The following is a 21,083-nucleotide window of genomic DNA, read 5'->3' as shown; positions in this document are numbered from 1 at the left end:
CCTGTTGCACTTATGCTTCTATATCTACCACTTCTCTGATGCTACACTTAGAGAACTCACTGGTGACCTCCTAATGGCAGCATTCCATATTGCTCATTCTTAAAACTATTCTCTCTGTTTTATGAACATTCTCTCCCAATTCTCCTTTCTGACCCTTACCTCTTAGGTGCTTGAATAGGCTTGGCTTTTATTACATGCCCCTTAATTGTTGGTCTTCTGCAAGGCTTCCTGGCTTCAGCGCTCTTCTCTTCCTATGGTATGTCCTCTCCCTTGTCCTATTTTAATTAATGACACTCCCATTTCTCTGGTTTCCCAAGCCAGAAATATGGCTGTTATGCTAGATTTCTCTTTCCTTCACCCCTCACACCTAATTAGGTGTTCTTGATGTTATCCCCTAACAATTCTTGAATTCATCCCCTTCTTTCCATTGTTACTGCCATTGCTCTTGCTGTTATTTCTTATTTGGATTGTGGAATTTTGGATTTGGATCTTAGCTCTTCTCCAATCTCTTTCTCTCTTCAGTATAAGCCCCACATGGCCACTGGGATCTTAGATGAATTAGAAAGATGAAAGAAAGGTGAAGTGATCATCGCACAGCGCTATTTAAGTGGGTCCCTGTTACCCATAGGCTATGTTAGTGTCAGCCAAACATTGTGCCAGGCACTTAATGTTGTTACTAATACTCGCAGCAGCTCTAATTATTATGGTGGGCTTGATGAGATCTGTTAGGGGTCCAATAATGTCTCAAAGATGTTTGAACTGGGTTTTGAAGGATGAATGGGAAACAGACAAGCTAACAGAGATAGGTGTGTTTATAGTAGGAAGGATAGGGATGGTGAGGTTGACTTGTGCAAAGGTACCACACTGTGAAAACATCTAGCATGTTCAGGAAATTATAAGTCATTGAGTATTACTGGAATGTAAGGGGGACAGGGTGGTTAGTGAGCAGTGGAAGAAGAGGCTGGTGAGATAGAGGTCAGGTCATTAAGGGTCTTGTATGTCAAACTAAGACGTACATAAAATGGAAAACAATATTTAGGTTTGGCTCTGCGACAGAATCATCTGTGGAGCTTTAAAGAAATAAGGATTCCTGAGCCCTATCCCAGACTGATTAAATTACAGTCTCTAGTCATGGATCCCAATATTCTTCATTCTAATATCCTCCGGGTGAGTCTGATATGAAGCCTGAGCTGAGAACCACTTTCTCAAAGATTACAACAGTGCCTGGCATAAAGTATATGCTTAATAAATGTTTGTCGTATTGAAATTAAAATTGGACAAGTAGATCACTATGAGGAAGAGTATATAGGTAGAAGGGAAATCTATCTAGGGAAATGTCTACCTTGAGCTGGAAGGAGGGGGAAAAAAGACAGGAAATGATCAGTGAAGTGGAAGGAGAACCAAGAAAACCAAAGGAAAGATAATTTTAAGGTGGAAGAGATGTGGCATGCAGTGTTGAATAGAGATATGAGATAAAAGACTGAGAAAGAGCACTGTGTTAGTGAATAGGAGGATCTTGGGGTGAACAGCTTTAGTAGATGGCAAGAGATTAAGTAGTGAATATATGGTGAAGGAATAGGAATTTTAACAGTATGTTACTCTTTTAAGAGTTGATAGCAAGAAAGAAAATAGAACAGTTACTTGAAAGGAGAGTAGAAGCTACCCGCCCCCCTGCAAACCCCCTCTTGTTTTCTTATTGGAATGTCCTTCCCCTGACTGTTAAAATTCCATTCACCCTTTGAAGTCATCACTTTTTAAGGTCCTTCTCAAATGCTGCCTGTGCTGTGAAACTTTTCGTGTTGTCTCTCATATTTTATTTTTCTCTTCTGATAATTTGGCCTTCCATTTTCCACAACAACAATTTAATCTTTCTCCATTGTCCTTAAACCAGCAGTCTCTCCTTATGCTAGACGCTGTCGCTTCTAGGCACAATTTCAATTCATAATTTTGCCTCTTATTTCATTGAGAAAATAGAAACTATCAGGTCAGAAATTCTTCCTTCCGACACCTAATTTCAAAATTATTTACATCTTTACTTATATTCTCATTTTTCCTTTTTGTTACAAGGACTTCTCAAGATCCTCCCTCCTTTGGTCATCCTCTTCTTTACATTTTAAATATCTCTTTTTCTACTAAATCATTCCTATTGGCATTCAGACATGCTCTGATGACTCCCATCTTTATAAAACCCTTCTTTGATAGCCACATTCCCTTTGGATTACTGCCCTATCTTTCTGCCCACTTCATGGCTAAGATTTTCAGAAGTGCTTCCTCTACTTCCTCATCTCCCATTCATTCTTGAAGCTTTTCTAGTCTGCCTCTGCCCTACTATGCTACTGAAACTGTTCTCACTTGTGACTATTGTATAGCTAAATCCAGTGGATGCTTTTCAGTTCTCATCCTTTTAGGCCTCTCAAGAGTTCTATACAGATGACTACTTTTTCCTTGAAACAGACTTCTCTTTTCTGCTAAAAACCATGCTTTCTTGGCTTTTCTCCTTTCTCCCTGGTATTCTTTCCAATTTCCTTCATAAGCTCTTCCTGTTTCATGTAATCTCCAACATTTAGTCCTGCTTGGTCTTGGCCCTTACTTTCTTTTTACTTGATATACATTTTCTTCCCGTGTAATCTCATACCTTTGCTACCGTTTATATGCCAGTGACTCCCAAATTTATAATATCCATCCCAAGCTTATCTTCCAAGCTGACTTGTTCTGTTCAGCCATTTATGTGGAATCTTCACTTGAATGTCCTATAGGCATTGAACTCGTGATTTCTCCCATCCTCTCCATAAATTTGACCCTCCTGTAATCTTCCACATCTTACTAAATATTGCCTCCACCCACTCTGCTCAAGCCAGAAACCTGGGGCATCATACTTCAGTTCTGTTGATTCTGTCTCCAATATTTACTTCAACGCATTCACTTGTCATCACTTTATTTCAAGCCTTAGTCTGTTTATTCTTGCTTGGACTACTAGAATGATCACTTGACTAGATTCTCTCCTGATTTCCTGTTGCACTTATCATGAGTTACCAAATTCTTAACTTGGCTCCTGAGACCCTGAAGGCTCTGACCTCTGTCAACTCCCATTTATGGCCATGCTTCAATCTTACTGGCCTTTCAGTTCCTCTAGTGTGCCAGTCTTTTTTCTAAGGGCCACATGTGTTTGTCCTTCTGCCTGGAATTCTCTTTCACTCTCTCAGTCATTATTTGAGGTATTTGTCCTTTAAGTTTCAGATTAAATATTACTTCCTCAGAGAGGCCTGCTGTTATTACTCATAATCTTTTTTTGTTTTTCTTTCATTGCACTTATCACAATTTGTAATATTTTTACTGGTATGTTTATTTTATTGCTTGTCTCTGTTATGCTGTAACCAGTATGAGGGCAGAGATCGTACATGTTTTGTTTATAGTTGTATACTTAGCACTTACTGTAGCATATAGTAGACACTCAATAGATATTTGTTGAATAAATGGGAGAGATCTAAAGATTGGCCAGGGACAGTCACAAAAAGCAATTGTATCTTAAATTATACATATTATATATTCCTTTTTTTTTTTTTTTTTTAAAGATTGGCACCTGGGCTGACAATTATTGCCAATCTTCTTTTTTTTCCCCCTGCTTTTTCTCCTGGAATACCCCCAGTACATAGTTGTATATTTTAGTTGTGCGTCCTTCTAGTTGTGGCATGTTGGGACGCTGCCTTAATGTGGCCTGACGAGCGTTGCCTTGTCCACGCCTAGGATCCGAACCAGCGAAACCGCGGGCTGCTGAAGCAGAGCGTGCGAACTTAGCCACTTGGCCACAGGGCCGGCCCCCTATATATTCAATTTTTTAGTAGATTTAGGATTATTCAGATTTTTTATTTCTTCTTGAATGGAATAGAAAATTATTTTTCGAAAGATTTATCAATGTCATCTAAATTTTCAAATTTATTGGCATAAAGTTCATAATAAGATATTCATTTCTTTTTCATGTTTTAGGTTTTGTAGTGAGTCCCTCTCTTCATTCCTGATATCGACAGTTAACATTTTCTTTTTTATTCTTCATCAGTCTTAATACTTAAGTTTGCTAATTTAATTGACCTCTTGAAAGAACCTTTTGTCTCTGTTGATTTTTTTTCCCATTATTCATTTGTTTTCTCTTTCATTGATATCTGTTATCATCTTCATTTCCTTCTTTCTACTTTCTTTGGGTTTAATTTGCTGTTCCTTTTTTTTTTCCTTTTTCTCCCCAAATCCCCCCAGTACATAGTTGTATACTTTAGTTGTATACTTTAGTTGTGGGTCCCTCTAGATGTGGCATGTGTGATGCCACGTCCACATGGCCTGATGAGCGGTGCCGCATCCGCGCCCAGGATGCAAACCAGCAAAACCCTGGGCCACCAAAGCAGAGCACATGAACTTAACCACTCAGCCACAGGGCCGGCCTTTAATTTGCTGTCCTTTTTCTAGTCTTTTGAGATAGATGATTAAATTACTGATTTTCAGCCCTTTCTTTTCTAAGATATGTACTAAAGACTAAATTTCTCCCAAATGTCCAACTTTAGCTATATCCCACAAGGTTTTTTTTCAACATTTTATTATGAAAAATTTCAAGCATATAGCAAAAGTTGAGAGGATTTTACAGAGAACTCCTGTATAGTAATCACCTAGATTCTACTGTTAACATTTTTGTATACTTGCTTTGTTATTTATCTGTCCATTTCTGAATCTATGTATCTGTCAATCAATTCATCTTTTTGTATCCTCCAAGTTTTGATGTGATATATTTTCACTATCATTCAGTTTAAAATATTTTCTTATTTTTATTATGATTTTCTTATCTTATTGAGATATAATTGGCATATAATATTTTATTAGTTTTAGATACACAACATAATGATTTGGTGTATGTAAAGTATATTGCGAAATGATTACCACAATAAATTTACTTAACATCCATCACCACACAGAGTTAAAAATTTTTTTTTTTCCTTTTCTTGTGTTGAGAACTTTTAAGATCTACTATCTTAGCAACTTTCAAATATACAATACAGTGTTGTTAACTATAGTCACCATTCTGTACATTATATCCCAGAATTTATTTATCTTTTAACTGGATGTTTGTACTTTTTGAGCACCTTCACTCATTTCACTCACCCCCATTGTGATGTTTTTTGACCCGTAAGTTATTTCAAACTGTATTCACTAATTTCAAGACACTTAGATATATATTAAAACCACTTGGATATATTTTAACATCTTTGTCTTTGATTTTTAGCTTAATCCATTGTATTCAGAGGCTATACTCTATGTGATTTCAAATCTTTGAAATTTGTTGACTTGACTTTATGGCCTGGCATATGGTCTGTTTTGGTAAAGTTTTATAAATACTTCAGAGTGTTTTGTTGGTTATAGAATTTTATATATGTCAAGTTTTTCAATTATATTATTCTTCTGTATCCTTAATTTTTTTTTTTGCCTACTTTTTCTATCAGTTCCTGAAAAAAAAATATTAAAATATTTTGAGGCCAGCCCTGTGGCCTACGGGTTAAGTTCAGCACGCCCCTCTTTGGTGGCCCAGGTTTGCAGGTTTGGATCCCAGGCGCGGACCTATACCACTTGTTAGCCATGCTGTGGCAGCGACCCACATATAAAATAGAGGAACCTTGGCACAGATGTTAGCTCAGGGCTAATCTTCCTCAGTGAAAAATAAAAATAAATAAGATATCTCACTAACAGAATCCTATAAATCAATAAGAAGATATTTCAGTGTCTTATAAAGAGATTTCAACCCTGTAAAAATATGGAGAAAAGACTTGAACTTCATAGAAGAAGATATCCAAATGACAAACTTATGAAAAGATGTTCAATATCATAGGTCATCAGAGATTTGCAAATTAAAATCACAATGGACTAAATACTATCTCAACCAAAAAGGCTAAAATTAAAAAATTGACAATATCAAGTTGTAGCAAGGATTTGGGGCTCATGAAACTCTCATACATTACTGGTGGGAATATAAGTTGGCACAACCATTTTAGAAAACTATTTGACAGTGTCTTTTAAAGTTAAACGTACACATATTCTGTGAATAAGCAAGTCCACTCATGGGGATTTACCCCAAAAAATGAGTGCACATATCCACCAAAAACCAAGCACGAGAACAAGTATAGTCAAAATTCATAAACAACCCAAATGTCTTTCAATAGTAAAATAGATAAATAAATCATGGGATATTTGCACAGTGAAATGCTCTGCAGCAATGAAAATGAACAAACGGCTGCTGTGTCACAACATGGATGAATTTCATAGACATACTATTATGACACTATATATTTGAAGTTCAAGAACAGGTAAAACTGATTTATGGTGATAGAGTTCAGAATAGTGTTTACATTGGGGATGATACTGACTGGGAAGGGACCCCTCTGAGACTCGGGGAATATTCTGTATCTTAATGGAGTGGTTGGTTATGTGGTTGTATATATATGTAAAATTAATTTGAGTGTATACTTAAGATTTTTGTGCTTTATTGTATGAACTTCTATCTCAAAAAGTAAATAAATCAGGAGGGACTTCCAGCTATAGCTGAGTGAGGAGATTGACAAATCCTTAACCCAGAAAGCAACTATAAAGCTTGACAAAACCGTTTCAGCACCATTGAAATCAACCAAAAAGCATACAACAATCTCAGTAAAGTATATATTTGAAAAACTGGTGAAATTCACTAAGAACAGCAGGAGTCTGGGGTGTTTTTGCCGAGGACTCTTCCTGTTCCCTTCCCTCAGCTAGGTGGGCATGGAGCTTTTGCCAATGTGAATAGGCCATGAGGACTGGCAGTTTTGATGCTACGGTTGAAGGGAGCTTACTCATTTTGGGTAGTGGATGATGCTCATGCCTGGTAGTGTTGTCAGTGGAAGTGACCATCTTGGCATTTGATGAGGGGCTGGGCCAACGGCTTTACTAGACTGAGGTGTGTTTGTGGTTGGGGCAAGCATATTGCTGGCTGAGGTTGCGTGCAGGCACAGAGTAGACATGATAAGACCCAATAGAAAATAAAAGCCAGAGCAGTCTTGAAAATATTCAGAACTTTGAATGTGCTACCCTACGCTGCACATAGACACATGAACAGAGTACAAAAAGCCTTACTTGTTTCAGGTGTTTGGGCATAACACTTGCCTAATTGTTGGCTAACATCTAAGCTATACAGATGTAGAGGAAACCCTTTAGAAATCAGGTTTAAACATAAAAACAACCAATAAAAAGTAAATGAACTGAAGCATCAGTGGCTAAATACTTTGGGGGAGACAGGTTTGACAGATTTAGCCCAGGCAAGTTATTAAGCCAAGAAAGAAAGAAACAAGCAAACAGTAGTAACAAGAACAACCTTCATGGCTAAAAGAAATCAGAATCCAGAGTTGCCATGATAAGTTATTTAGTATGTTAAGTTTTCAACAAAAAATCATGAGACATGAAAAGAAATAGGAAAGTATGACCCATATTTAGGGAAAAAAGAAGTCAATAGAAACTCCCCAAGTGTCCATAGATGCTGGATTTAGCAGACAAAGTCTTCAAAGCAGGTCTCATAAATATGTTCAGAGAACCAAAGGAAAACATGTTTAAAGAATTTTTTTAAAGTACAATGACAATGAATCAATAAATAAAATTCTCAGTAAGGAGAGAGAGAGAAAAAAGAAGCAAATGTCATCAAAGAGGATATACAGATGGCAAATAAGGATGTGAAAAGATGTTTAACATCATTAGCTATTAGGAAAGTGCCCATTAAAACAACAATGAGGCATTACTACACATCTATCAGAGTGTCTAAAATAAAAACTAATGACAACACCAAATGTTTGCAAGAATGTGGAAAAATTGAATCATTTGTACATAGTTGATGGGAATCTAAAATGATACAGCCATTCTGGAAGATAATTTGGAAATTTCTTATAAAACTAAACATTTACCGTATGATCCAAGAATTTCACTTCTAGTTATATGCCCATGAGAAACGAAAACATATGTGCACATAAAAACTTGTACATGAATGTCCTTACCAGCGTTAGTCATAGTAGTGACAAAGTCAAAACAACCCAATATCCATCAATTGATAAATGGATAAACAAAATGTGGTATGTCCATACACTGGAAAATTATTTGACCATAAAAAGAAATGAAGTACGGATATATGCTACAACATTGAAAACATTTTGCTGAGTGAAAAGAAGCAAATCACAAAAGACCACATGTTATATGATTCCATTTATATGAAATATCCAGAATAGGCAAATCTTTAAAGAGAGAAGGTAGATTAGTTGTTGCCTAGGACCGGGGAGGGACTCGGAAGTAGGAAGTGACTGCTACTGGGATACCTCATTTTGGGATAATGAAAATGTTGTAAAATTGATTGTGATGATGGTTCACAACTATGTGAATACAGTAAAAACCATTGAATTATACACTTTAAATGGCTGAAATATATGGATATGTGAATTATATCTCAATAAAGTTGTTAAAAATATTTTTAAATGAGTTTAGCAAGGTCACAGGCTATAAGATCCATACAAGATCAAAAATCAGTTGCATTTCTATATACTAGCTAGCAATGAACAAGCAAAAAATGAGACTAAAATAGTTTCATTCATAATAGCATCAAAAAGACTAAAAGACTTAGGAAAAAATTTAGCAAAAAAGGTGTAAGCCTTGTGCATTAAAAATTATAGAACATTCCTGAGAGAAATTAAAGAAGAAATTAAAGATCTAAATAAATGGAGAGAGAGTCCGTGTTCAGGGATTGGAAAACTCAATATTGTTGAGATGTTGATTTTCCCTAAATTAATCTGTAAATTCACAGCCCATATCAAAATTCCGGCAGGCTTTTTTTTTCTTTCTAGAATTTGACAAGCTGATCCAAAAATTTACATGGAAACCCAAAGGACCTAGACTAGACAAAACAGTTTTGGAAAAGGAGAGCAAAGTTGGAAGATTTAGACTACCTGATTTGAAAAAACCTACTATAAAGCCGTGATTATCAAGGCTGTGTGGCATTGCTGCAAGGATAGGCATATATAGGCATATATATCAGTGGAACAGAATTTAGAGTCCACAACTAAACCTTGAATATGTGGTGGGTTGGTTTTCAAGAGGTGCATCCTTGATCCAAGATTTCTCTGCTTGGAAAAGTCTCAGTGTAAAACAGCCTCTCACAGTGTGTGCTGCAGTTTAACTCAGACTGCACTGCAATCAAGCCAGCTAATGCATCACTGTCTGCCGGATAAACTGCTCCGTCATCCTTGGTGCTTGGCATGTTACAATGCTGGGATCAGTGTGGGCTTCTAGTTGGATTTTGTGCCAGGTATGGGTCTACTTTGGACACTCACTATTTATGGTAGATTAAAATGAGGATGCTTTGAATTTAGAGGAATAAATGTGGCTTTTTATTTCTTGTGTTCTAATATTACAGAAGGATTGTGAGCAGCATCCATAAAAGATTAGAAACTCTTGCTTTGTTTTTGGATCTAGGTGTGCTGTGTTAGTGTTTGGTTGTTTTAGAAATATCCTGTTGGTGATAGGAAGCACAAACTCGATTACTGAGTGTGCCTCTTTAGTGTATTTTTCTGATACGATTGAAAGCAAAATAGCCTGCTTTATTCTACACTCAGTGCTTTATTTGGTGTTTGAATGTTGAACTTATATAACAAAGGCAGAGAGTGATTCTCTTTTGGGAACTGTCTATGTCTGGAGACGCTTAAATGTGTGTGAAATTGAGTTGCTTCTACATCTGTGGTCACTGTAATTCTTCTGAACAAAGGCCTCAGTGCTCTATTTTTGAGACATGTTGTTCTGAAGAGACATAAAGATAGGAGGGCTCCTCTGCGTCAGTTTGGTTCTTTAAGGGAAAAAGTATATTTGACTAACTTTGTCAGACATTGGCATAGTATGGAAGGAATGACACAGAGTGGTACAGACCAGAAAATGACCCAGGACTTAGATTTTTTATTATGGCTGGTGGTCATGTTGAGTGGCCTGATTGAGTCTTTTCAACTTGGGTCACCTGAGTATCCTAAGATCGAGGTTTGTTTGCTTTAATCATTTATCTTCTGTTTGATCATTCATCTTCTATCTGTGCTACAGGTCATTTGTGTACTTCTGTTTTGGTGCTTTTTCTGGAAAGTTAATAGGTCCTCAGCATAGTTTTATCAAATTATTGACTATTTCTATTCAGCATTTTGGTGGGAAAGAATTTTTGTATGGTGCATGAGTCAGGTTAGCTATGACTCTGGGGAATTATACCGTTCCCGAGGACTCATCTCAGGAAGTTGTGATTCTATAGATCTAGCTGTTAGAGTCTTTCCTCCAATTACAAGGGAGCAATATCATGAGCATTTCCTTAATTAAAAGCTAAAGCAGAACTATGATACTGTATAACATTCAGCTAGCATTTATTTAAGCCATCTGTCCCTCTGTGGCAAATTTGCTTTCACAGCGATAGATGTGTCCCAGTAGCCTTTCTAGGCAGGATTTTTCTTCCCTGTGCACACTCGGTTAGACCTCTGAGTCTAAAATATTTGTTTGGGTCCCTTTTCCTTTCAAGGATTTTATCCACATCTTCTCTGTATCCTATTTGTACCAGCTCCATTTTTGTTCTCAAGTTTTAGTGACTGAAATCTTAGATTTTATTGTTTTAAAAAAGGTTTTTGTATGTGTATATCACTACTTTGGCCTGAAAATTAGAATTGTGGCTCCCATTTTATTCAAAGTCCCTTAGTAGTGGCAAGTTTTGTGTTTTCTACTTGGTCCGTTTACTGCCTGACCTGCTTTTCTCCCTCTTGCAGCCTGATAGTCAGTATTATTTGTTTTCATTGGATCTCAGAAATTGCCTACTTAGTCTATGCTGTCCTTCCTCTGGATTTTGTGACCCCATTATTTTGTTGGTTTAGTTGTCCTTGTAAACTTTGTCTTCTTTTTGCCCCAGGCCCTCCCTGTTATATGCCCTGGCAATCAGGAGAAGCTGTGGAGCTTTTCTCTGGTGACTGTCCCAAGAAAGTGATTGTTGAAATGTGTCTGCTGCAGCTAACACAGAGCTGCTAAGATATAGATATACAGGCTTTTATATTTCTCCCCTTCTGTCAGTCTCTTTGGGAAATCAGCTAATTCTGTGTGTGAGCCAAGTGTAGGGGGAAAATAGAAAAAAGAAGGAAAGGTGGGAAAATATGGAAATTGGGGACAAAGACAAAAAGACTGTAGTTTGAAGCCATCAGGAATACTCTAGTCTGACTGAAGCAGGGCCAAGTAGTCAGAAGGCACAGTATCTTTCGTACTCCTGGGTTTTAAGCACCTACAACAGATAGGAGGACGAACGGCGGCTTGTGTTTACAAGGCTGAAATCTGAAGAAAAAGCTTCCATTCCTTTGCCATCTTGATATGGAGGGTTCTGCAGAGGAAAATAAGGAGATGAAATATTACATGCTTCAAAGGTAAGTTTTAGGTGCCATATTTGGGCAATATATACCATTAAAAATCAGTAAAGCGTTAACAGCCAAGCACTGGAATTTATGGGAGATTTGATGATTTTTCTGTATCTATAAGAAGCTTTTTTTTTAAGGAAATGAATAAACACTCTCATATTTGCTCCTGTATTTCTAAACTTTTATTTTACATTCAGAATTTGAGCCAAAGTTAGCTGAGACCATGTGTGATATTGTAAAACAAGCACCCGTGCGCAGACCTTGCTGTACTATTAATTGTGTTAAGGATCTCACTCAGTCTGTGCCAGAGTTGCTCACTGGATTTGGCTGGTTTTTCAAGAGTGAAATTTACTTCAATTATTGTGAAGGAAGATATCAATTCTGTGTAGTATGTAGCATCCTGTGGAAGATAGTTTTGAGAAAACTTTTTTAGGATGTGTCTCTGGGGCCAGGAAAGGTTGCCTGCTGCCATCGTCCTGGCATGTGACAGTGGGCAACCAGACTGGAGTTATTGAGGGGGCCAAGCTTTCTTATCCTGGAATCTTTCTTCTTCCTACTGTTGGAACTCAGGCTAAGGAGGAGATAAATCAGGCCTTCTTGGCCGCCTTCAAGCCTCTTGCAGGTCTCTGCCTTTCCAGCAGAGGATTAACATAAAAGACCTGAATGATTTGCTTGATAGCAGTCATGAAGGGTTCCTCCATTATCTTTTTTGTTTGCTTGTTTTTGCAATCTAGAGTTTTTATTTGAAAAATGTTACTGGAAAATTAAACTGGACATAGGCAAAAACAGAAAACACCAAGTTAGTAAAATTAGTCTTTAGAACAATCATCCTTTCCTTTTCCTTTTCACTTGACTTTTTTCACCTTTTTGGGAGAAAACCAAGCAAAATTTCTGCTGAGAGTTACATAGGTAAAAAGCAACTGAGATATTTTATATGTATAATAAAAAATAATTGTTTTATATGTGCATATGTAAACCATTTTTATATGTAACATTGTTTTATGGTTTTATATATATAAAACAAACATATGTATCTATACATAAATTAACAAAACATATATATATTTATATATAATACACACACACAAAGTTTTGTTTTTCTGTGGTTAAATACGACAAGTGATAGGTCCATTTTTTTCAAGGAGGCATCCCTTCTAGAGCAGTCTCTCCTCTGATTTGAACAATCATTTAGGGAATTCCCTTCTCTTCTGTGATGGATCCTCTGTTTCTTGCTTTCCTTGTCCTCCTTTTTCTTGGTTTACTCCATCTTTGGGAAGACAACATTCTCTAATAGCTCTCTGAGAAAAGCTAGGTGAGAGACGAAGATTTTGGCATCTAGTCTGTCTTCATACTTGATCCCCTTGTTTTTTGCGTGGTGCCTCCTGGTACCTCTAGGGGAAAGCGTCAGGCTCTTCCTGGGAGTGTCGAAAGATGCTAGAGGCTGAAATTAACTCTCTATTACTGTGGAGCAATGCTATAAAAGCTGGAAAACAAGAAGGAAGTTTCTTTTCTTACCCCTTCTGCCTTCCCATTGGCAAAACTAAACGTATTGCAGTCTTATGTCGCAGAGTAAAAGGGTGGGCTTGGAGCTGAGACACAATAGGTAAATAACTAGAACAGTGACTACTATGATTTATTTTACAAAGAGAAAACTGAAGCTGAATAAAGTTAAATTCCTTGCTAAAGCCCATTGGAGGAGGTATTAAGTCGACAGATCTGGAATTTTAACCCAGGCCTATGTTGTTTCTACTACTGTATGCATCTAATCTCAAACACTGTTCATTGCTAGAGGCACCATTATTGTATGTACCACTGAGAAAAAAAAATACTGCCAATTAAATAGAGCACCCTGTGAGTTGTAAGATACATAGCAATTTCAGATATTTTAAAAAGTTAAAAAAAAAAAGAGGGGCATCTTAAAATTGATGAAATATGGTGTATTATGCTGCCTTGTAAAGAATCTGGTTTTGGAGTTGTTGATTTTGAAGCGCTTCTGGGATGCACAAGTAGAACTTTTAGTAGGCAGTTAAAAATGTGAGTTTATAGTTTATAAGAATGATAGAGGCTAGAGATACAGAGGTGAAAGTCATCTGTATGCCAGACTCATGATCTAGAAACAGCCTTGTTTTTTTTTTAGTTTTAACAGTTTCTCTGAGTCTATTATTTATACCATCTAATTTCATTCTTTTGCCTATCTCTTTGTGAGACGTCTGTTGGTAAATCTTAATATTATTTTTTATTATTCAGGGACACTTATTTTTTTCTTTAATTTCCACAACCAAAGACCTTTTCTTTTCTCTCTCCTATAAAAGTATGTGGTTTGTGAGCTCGTAATCTTCACAAGGGTACAGTTGGAAGGGCTTTATAAGTATGGTAGTGAAAAGCAGGTCTCCAGGGGAGATAGATGGTATGAAGAAATCCTATCTATAGACTTTCACGGTTTCTCTATTTTTATAGGTCCAGCATGTCTGGCTTACACATCGTAAAGCAAGGTCGAGACCGGAAGAAAATAGACTCACAGCGAGATTTCACTGTAGCTTCTCCAGCAGAATTCGTTACTCGTTTTGGGGGGAATAAAGTGATTGAGAAGGTAAGTTATAACTTGCTAAATTATCTTTTCAAAAGTACATGAGATTCAATGCTTAGATTTGTTGTCTAGATTTGCTCAAAACTGATATTTAGATCTTCAGAGACTTTGCCTCTTCCTCCGTAATTATCCTTTCTGCTCCCCTAGCGTCCTATTAAATAATTTCGCTATTTTCTGTAATATGTATTTTCCACTGATAATTTAATCATAGCTAATTAAGAGGATGAAGCAGTGCTCATAAAGTTCTTTTTAAAAGATCTTTTGGTTTTACAGGGTTGGGCTGCACTGATATGAGAGGGTATGAGAAATGGATTTGCTTCTAGGCTAGTGGTGAGGAGATAATATGTCATAGCATTGGATTTAGAGCTAAGGGAGTAGAGAGTTTCATAACAGAAGGCTTAAACAGTTTGATACACTGTGATTTACTGGCTTCTCCCAGGTATTTGAGATGTTTAGAGGAAATATACCACATGAAATACTTAAAAAAGATTACAGGTATTTTGAAATGTTTTAAGTAATTCTGTGTCACTTTTATGTAAACCATGTCAGAGCTGAGAGGATGACTTGGTTGAAATAGCTTACAGTGATTAAAAGATTAAAGGATGGGGACCTATAGTCCCACTCCTAAAAGTATTGCTTCAGTGGTGTCCTTCTGTTAGTCTTTCAGTAAAGATAGATTATGTGTCTCTGAGCCCATGTTATGCTTGGGGTCGTGACTGCAGGACAGGTAAGGAGATGAAAGATTTGTTTTCAGAGAAGTCTCAGTATCATTGATTCTTCTAGTCTTTTTCTTTTGTGACCATTGCTTCTAAGGCAGTCTCTATAATTCTGAGGCATTTGGGGTTTAGCACTTCGGAGAGAGGTGGTGGTTCATGCCAGCATTCTTCTAACATGTTCAAGCCTCTGTGCCTTGTTTTATTACAACAGAGAATAGTGCATGACACTACACTGTTTAGTCTTGCCCCATTCCTTATTTGATAATACATCATCCCTCTGAAGTTTGTCGTCTTCTGTTCTCTAGAAATAGGTATGGTAGAATAATTCACAAACTCACAAGATTTAAGTCATTGTGATTTTTCCCTTCCAGAAATGAAATTAGAAAGGAGTAAATTATAGCTGGCATGTATTAAAGTATTTGCTTAGCTAACATTTTAAAACATCCCTTGATCCCGTGGATCTGATTCCTAACTGCCTAGACCAGCAATACAAATTCCTAGTTGAAAATCTGGCTTTTCAGAGAAAGATCTGCAAAAATCATGTCATCTCTTTTCCTCCGTCATTGCCTGCCTTTTCTACCTTTCTCTCTAATTCCCATTTGCTCACTCTCCCAGGTTCTTATTGCCAACAATGGCATTGCAGCAGTGAAATGCATGCGATCTATCCGTCGGTGGTCTTATGAGATGTTTCGAAATGAACGTGCAATCCGATTTGTTGTCATGGTCACACCTGAAGACCTTAAAGCCAACGCAGGTGAGTTTTTAGCAGTAAGAAATCATCACCCTTGGGGTCAGCCCAGTGGCGCAGCTGTTAAGTTCGCACGTTACGCTCCGGCGGCCTGGGGTTCGCTGGTTCGCATCCCAGGTGCAGACAGGGCACCGCTTGGCAAGCCATGCTGTGGTAGGTGTCCCACATATAAAAAACAAGAGGAAGATGGGCACAGATGTTAGCTCAGGGCCAGTCTTCCTCAGCAAAAAGAGGAGGATTGGTAGCAGATGTCAGCTCAGGGCTAATATCCCTCAAAAAAAAAAAAGTCAAGTGTCACCCTGGAGCATAAAACATTGAATAGCACAGCCTTTAAGTAGGAGAATGTTGAATGATGGGGATTTCCAAACCCAAGGATTTCTCTTTTAAACAGTGTCAATAATAAGCATGTACAGGTGATGGTACTATGTTTAACCTCAACCTCAATACAGACTCCTGTGTCCTAAATAAAAATAGGGAGAAATTTAACCGAAGTATTGATTTGGGTTTGCAGGTATATGCTTTTTCGGTGTCATGTATTGGCTAAGCCACATACTTTAGGATGTGTAAGTGGAATGGTTTGGAAGGAAATACTATTTCTCTTATGGGCTACATTACATTTTAGAGAATCTTAGGGTTAAGATTCTTTTTTCCCCTTCTCCTGAGGGACAGACCTCTTGGGACCCAAGTGGGTTTCACTCTGCAAGCTCTTCTGCCTATTCTCTCTACTCAGATGGTCCTCCATCTGAGAGTTGTAGATAAAGACTATTGTTATAGCTGAGGAGTTGTGGCTAGTCTTTCCTCTCCATACTTTTTATCACTAAAGTATAATCTCTAAGGTAGAGTACAGATAACATTAGCTCTTTAAAGAGCTATCTTTTGGAGCCAGCCCCATGGCCAAGCGGTTAAGTGGTTAAGTTCCTGCGCTGCACTTTGGTGGCCCAGGATTTTGCTGCTTCAGATCCTGGGTGTGGACCTAGCACCGCTCATCAAGCTGTGCTGAGGTAGTGTCCCACAAAGCAGAACTAGAAGGACCTACCACTAGAATGTACGATTATGTACTGGGGGGCTTTGGGGAGAAGAAGGAGAAAAAAAAATATTGGCAACAGATGTTAGCTCAGGGCCAATCTTAAAATAAATAAATAAAGAGCTATCTTTTTTTTTTTTTTTATGGATTGGCACCTGGGCTAACAACTGTTGCCAATCTTTTTTCTTTTTCTTTTTTTTTTTCTTCCTGCTTTATCTCCCCAAACACCCCCTGTACACAGTTGTATATCTTAGTTGCATGTCCTTCTAGTTGTGGGATGTGGGAGCCGCCTCAACGTGGCCTGACGAGCGGTGCCATGTCCGCGCCCAGGATCTGAACCCTGGGCTGCTGCAGTGGAGCGCTCGAACTTAACCACTCGGCCACAGAGACGGCCCCAAGAACTATCTTTTTAAACCTGTTTTGGTCTGTATATGTTCTCTCCATATTGAGATAATGATGTTAAGACTATTCCTAAGGAGTAAGCGTTATTATGTTATCTTATTTAGAAATGGAGAAGGTACCAATTTGTTGGAAAGCAGATGTCATTATATGAAATCACTTAGTTTGACCCTTTAACATCTCTGAGCCACAGTTTTTGTATCCATATAAGGAAGATCATAATGTCTATTTCACTCGTTAGTTATAAAGATGAAATTGTCTATAATACATGGAAACTACCTTGCATGATTTTCCCATCTATTTCTACTTGATATTCCTATTAATTCATTTATTCATTCACTTACTGTACATGGAGACCTATAGTTAAATAAGATGTGATCTTGCTCTGAGAAAGCAATGAGGCGTGTGCTATAATAGAAATACACACAGGGTACTGTGAGAACTCAGAGATGAGACTTCTTAACTCCGCGGGGGCAGGATTAAGAGAAAGTTTTCTGAAAGAGATTATGCCTAGCTAACAATGAGTTAGAGTGAAGCAATTGGGGGAAGACAAGGGTGTTTGAGGCAAAAGGAACAGTATATGCAGATGTATGAAGGTGTGACACAGTGGTTTTCTGGAAACTATAGGTGGCTTATTCAAGTACAAGATGTGATCTAGTATTTGTCAAGGAGGACCTTGTTTTTCATCCTTAAGAGCATAAACTTTATCCTTTTAGGAATGTATGTGTGTGTGTGTGGTACATTAAAGGATTTGCATTTTAAATGGATTAGTTGTTGTTGTTTCAAAAATAGAAGAATATAATGAATCTTTCCCATCTACCTATCATCCAGCATCAATAATTATCAACTCATGGCCAATCCTGTTTCATCTATGTTTCACCTCCTCCCCACACAATTTCTTAAGCAAATCTTAGATATCATATTATTTCATCTGTAAATGTTTCAGTATGTCTCAAAAAGATAGATACTTTTTAAAAAAACAATTAGATGGATGATTCAGGTAGCATCTAGGAAGATCCATTTGTGGAAGGCAATACTAGAGGATATGATGAGGCTGAGAACAGACTAAAAAGGGGTGGTTTTGAGAGCTTTAGGAGGTAGACTTGGCAAGATTTAGTGATTGAGGGAAGAGTTAACGATTGCTTTAATCTAATTTAATCTAATTTGATTGACTAGGCAGATGCTAGTACCATCAACTAGGGCAAAATAATTGATAATATAGCAAGAAGAGCAAGTTTTTTTTGGAGAGAGACAGATTAGGTTTGAGGTACATGTGGTACAAGCAGGTCCTATAAATCTCGCAAAAAATTGAATTTATCCTTCCAGAACTTAGAAATAATGAGAGCTGGAGATTAAGAGTGTGCATTATCAGCAAATAGGTGATAGTTAACTCTACTCCCTGAAAGAACAGATAGAAAATGAAGAGAAGAGAGCTAAGGATGAAATTTTATGGAAGACTAAAATTTAGGGATAGACTCAGGAATATAACTCATAAACAATGCTGAGAAGAAATTATCAGAGAGATAGAAAAAACAAAAAAGAGAAGCAAAGAGAAGAGAGAATATCAATAAGGAAGGGTCAAATGTGTCAGAAATCCAATAAAATAGACTAGCAACCTGTCCAGCAATTAGGAAACCAATGGTAACCTTTGCAAAAATAGTCTCAGTGGAACAATATGAGTATGCAGACTAATATACAATGTTAAAGAATGAATAGGAAGTGACATGCAGATAGCAAATGTGGACAAGTGTCTTAAGAATTTTGGCTGAGAAGGGAAGAAGAAAAGGCAGTAAATTAAAGAGAAATTCAGGGTCAAGGGAGGACTTTTATTTTTTAGAATGAAAAAGACTTGGCAATGTTTATAGTTGGAGAAGAAGGAGCCAAAGAAGGGAGAAGAGTTGAGGTACACGAGAGACCTAGACGAGAAGGAAGAATGGGATCAACAGCACAAGTGGACAACAATTTACATATCTTTAGACCAAGAAATTCTATTTCCTGCTATTTATTGTGAGAAATAAAAATCAGTAATGGGGCAAATATATTCATACAAGGATATTCATTGCAGTGTTATTTAAAACAGTAAGAAACTGGGAGTAACTGAACATCCAACATTAGTGGATTAGTGCTATACCAATTCCATGAAATACCATGCAGCCATTAAAAAAGTTTTGTGGAATAGCATGTATTTGTATGAGAATGTGTTCTGACAAATTTTGTTATATTATTTATCTTTTACTGTATAACAGTATTACCACAAACTTAGCAACAGACATTTATTATCTTATACTTTTGTAGGTCAGGGCATGGCTTAGCTGAGTCTTCTGCTTCAGGGTTCAGAAGGCTGCAGTCATTTGTCAGCTGGGGCTGCAGTCTCATCTGAGGATCGACGAGGGATGCATCCACTTTTGCTCACATGGTTCTTGGCAGCATTCGTTTTTTTGTGGGCTGTGAGAATGAGGGCCTGTTTAGCTGGTTGTTGGTTAGAGGTCACCCTTGGCTCCTTGTAACATGAGGCATCCCAGAATGACTGTCTGCTACCTCAAAGCCAGCAAGTAAGATCAGTTACACTCTTAGACAGTGTTATCATGGAAATGACGTCTCTTCATCTTGCCATATTTTCTTGGCTAGAAGCAAGTCATAGATCCTGCCTATACCCAAGGGGAGGGGTTAAATAAGGTATGGACACCTGGAGACTGGGGCATGGGGACAGACACATTACTGTCTATCTATCACAAATGCTAAGAAAAAAGTTGGTTATGAGGAGATTGATAGCATGATATAATAATAGAAAAAAAGTACATTGTGTATAGTCATAGAAAAAAAAAGATGTAATGACATATACCAAAACAGCAGTACTGGTTATTTCTGGGGGTGGAATTCTGGAGTGTTTTTATTTCTGTTTTTGTTTCTGCTTTTTCCAACTTTTTGACAGAGTTTATATAATTTCACAGTTTCTTTATTTAAAAAATAGAACCCTAGGGGCTGACCCAGTGGCGCAGCGGTTAAGTTTGCACATTCCGCTTCAGCAGCCCAGGGTTTGCCGGTTTGGATCACGGGTACGGACATGGCACTGCTTGGCAAGCCATGCTGAGGTAGGCGTCCCACATATAAAAACAAGTAGAGGAAGATGGGCATGGATGTTAGTTCAGGGCCAGTCTTCCTCAGCAAAAAGAGGAGGATTGGCAGCAGTTAGCTCAGGGCTAATCTTCCTCAAAAAAAAAAAAAAATAGAACTCTAGAAGAATTACAGTACCACTGGCATTGAATTAAGGAATTAGTATTACGGATGATTTTTCCTTTTTCGTTTTTTTTAACCTTTCTATTATGTTAATTATTTTTGGTAACTGTTGAATATAATTTATATACAATAAAAGTCACCCTTTTAAAAGTGTACAGTTCTATGAATTTTAGTAAATTTGTACTGCTGTGCAATCATCACTGTAATCCAGTTTAAAATACTAATTATTTTTACAATTTGAAAGATGATGGAAAAGGAGGCTTAGATAGAAGAGTTGGTTATTAACATGAGGAGAGGGCTTCATCCTCTGAGACTGGAGAGGGATAGGCAAAATTGACAGGTTAAGGGATGATGAGGATGGTAATAGTTGATCAGTTGCATGTTTTTATTCCATGATAGTTGTTGGAACAGTTGGAGAGGTGGATGATTAGTGAAATCCATAGTAAAGAATTGAGTATTCTCTTTTGAGGGACATTTTCTAATTTATTTGTGAATATGCTCTAGAATAGCATCTCGGGTGGTAGTTATGGGAACTGTGGGAACTAGGAGATGATGGAGAAATACAAGCCAAATAATTAGGATAATCTTTCTTTTTCTACTTGCCAGGGCTTCTCTTTTCTTTAGTGTCTACAATAATGATAATAGAAGATTGATTGGTATAGAACGCCAAACTGTTGTTGGTTGGTGGTAGCAGTACTGTGTGTGTGTGTGTGTAGGATGTAGGTCAGCAATTAAAGTAACTTTTTTCTACATCTAGGGCCACTGAACTGCAGAAAAGACTAAACCACAGTAGAAAAGTTAGATGATTTGACTACATAAAAATAAAAATTTCTATTTAGAAAATAAAAAAAGAAACAGAAAAAGTTACAGACAAATGATAATCTGGGAAAACATATTAGCAGCAAAGAATTTCTACCTG

At 37.3% G+C, this 21,083-nt stretch overlaps 1 protein-coding gene across 18 annotated transcripts in view; it reads left to right on the top strand.

Moving 5' to 3' along the window:
* The window catches only part of ACACA (acetyl-CoA carboxylase alpha), a 271,880-nt gene that overhangs the window by 80,665 nt on the left and 170,132 nt on the right, over positions 1–21,083 (top strand). For 16 of the 18 annotated variants that reach the window (XM_070227563.1, XM_023652967.2, XM_070227569.1 and 13 more), the window contains 2 exons: positions 13,911–14,043; positions 15,372–15,510. In XM_070227563.1, the coding sequence (XP_070083664.1) occupies positions 13,911–14,043; positions 15,372–15,510 (272 nt within the window). Of the gene's footprint in view, positions 1–9,202; positions 9,341–9,448; positions 11,463–13,910; positions 14,044–15,371; positions 15,511–21,083 lie in introns of those variants that run through there. The other 2 variants (XM_070227572.1, XM_070227573.1) reach the window with 2 other exon arrangements.

This window comes from Equus caballus, chromosome 11 (assembly GCF_041296265.1).
Source record: "Equus caballus isolate H_3958 breed thoroughbred chromosome 11, TB-T2T, whole genome shotgun sequence".
In the NCBI taxonomy this organism is placed as follows: domain Eukaryota; kingdom Metazoa; phylum Chordata; class Mammalia; order Perissodactyla; family Equidae; genus Equus; species Equus caballus.
Note: the sequence above shows the minus strand (reverse complement) of the source record. Positions and strands in the feature narration are given on the sequence as shown.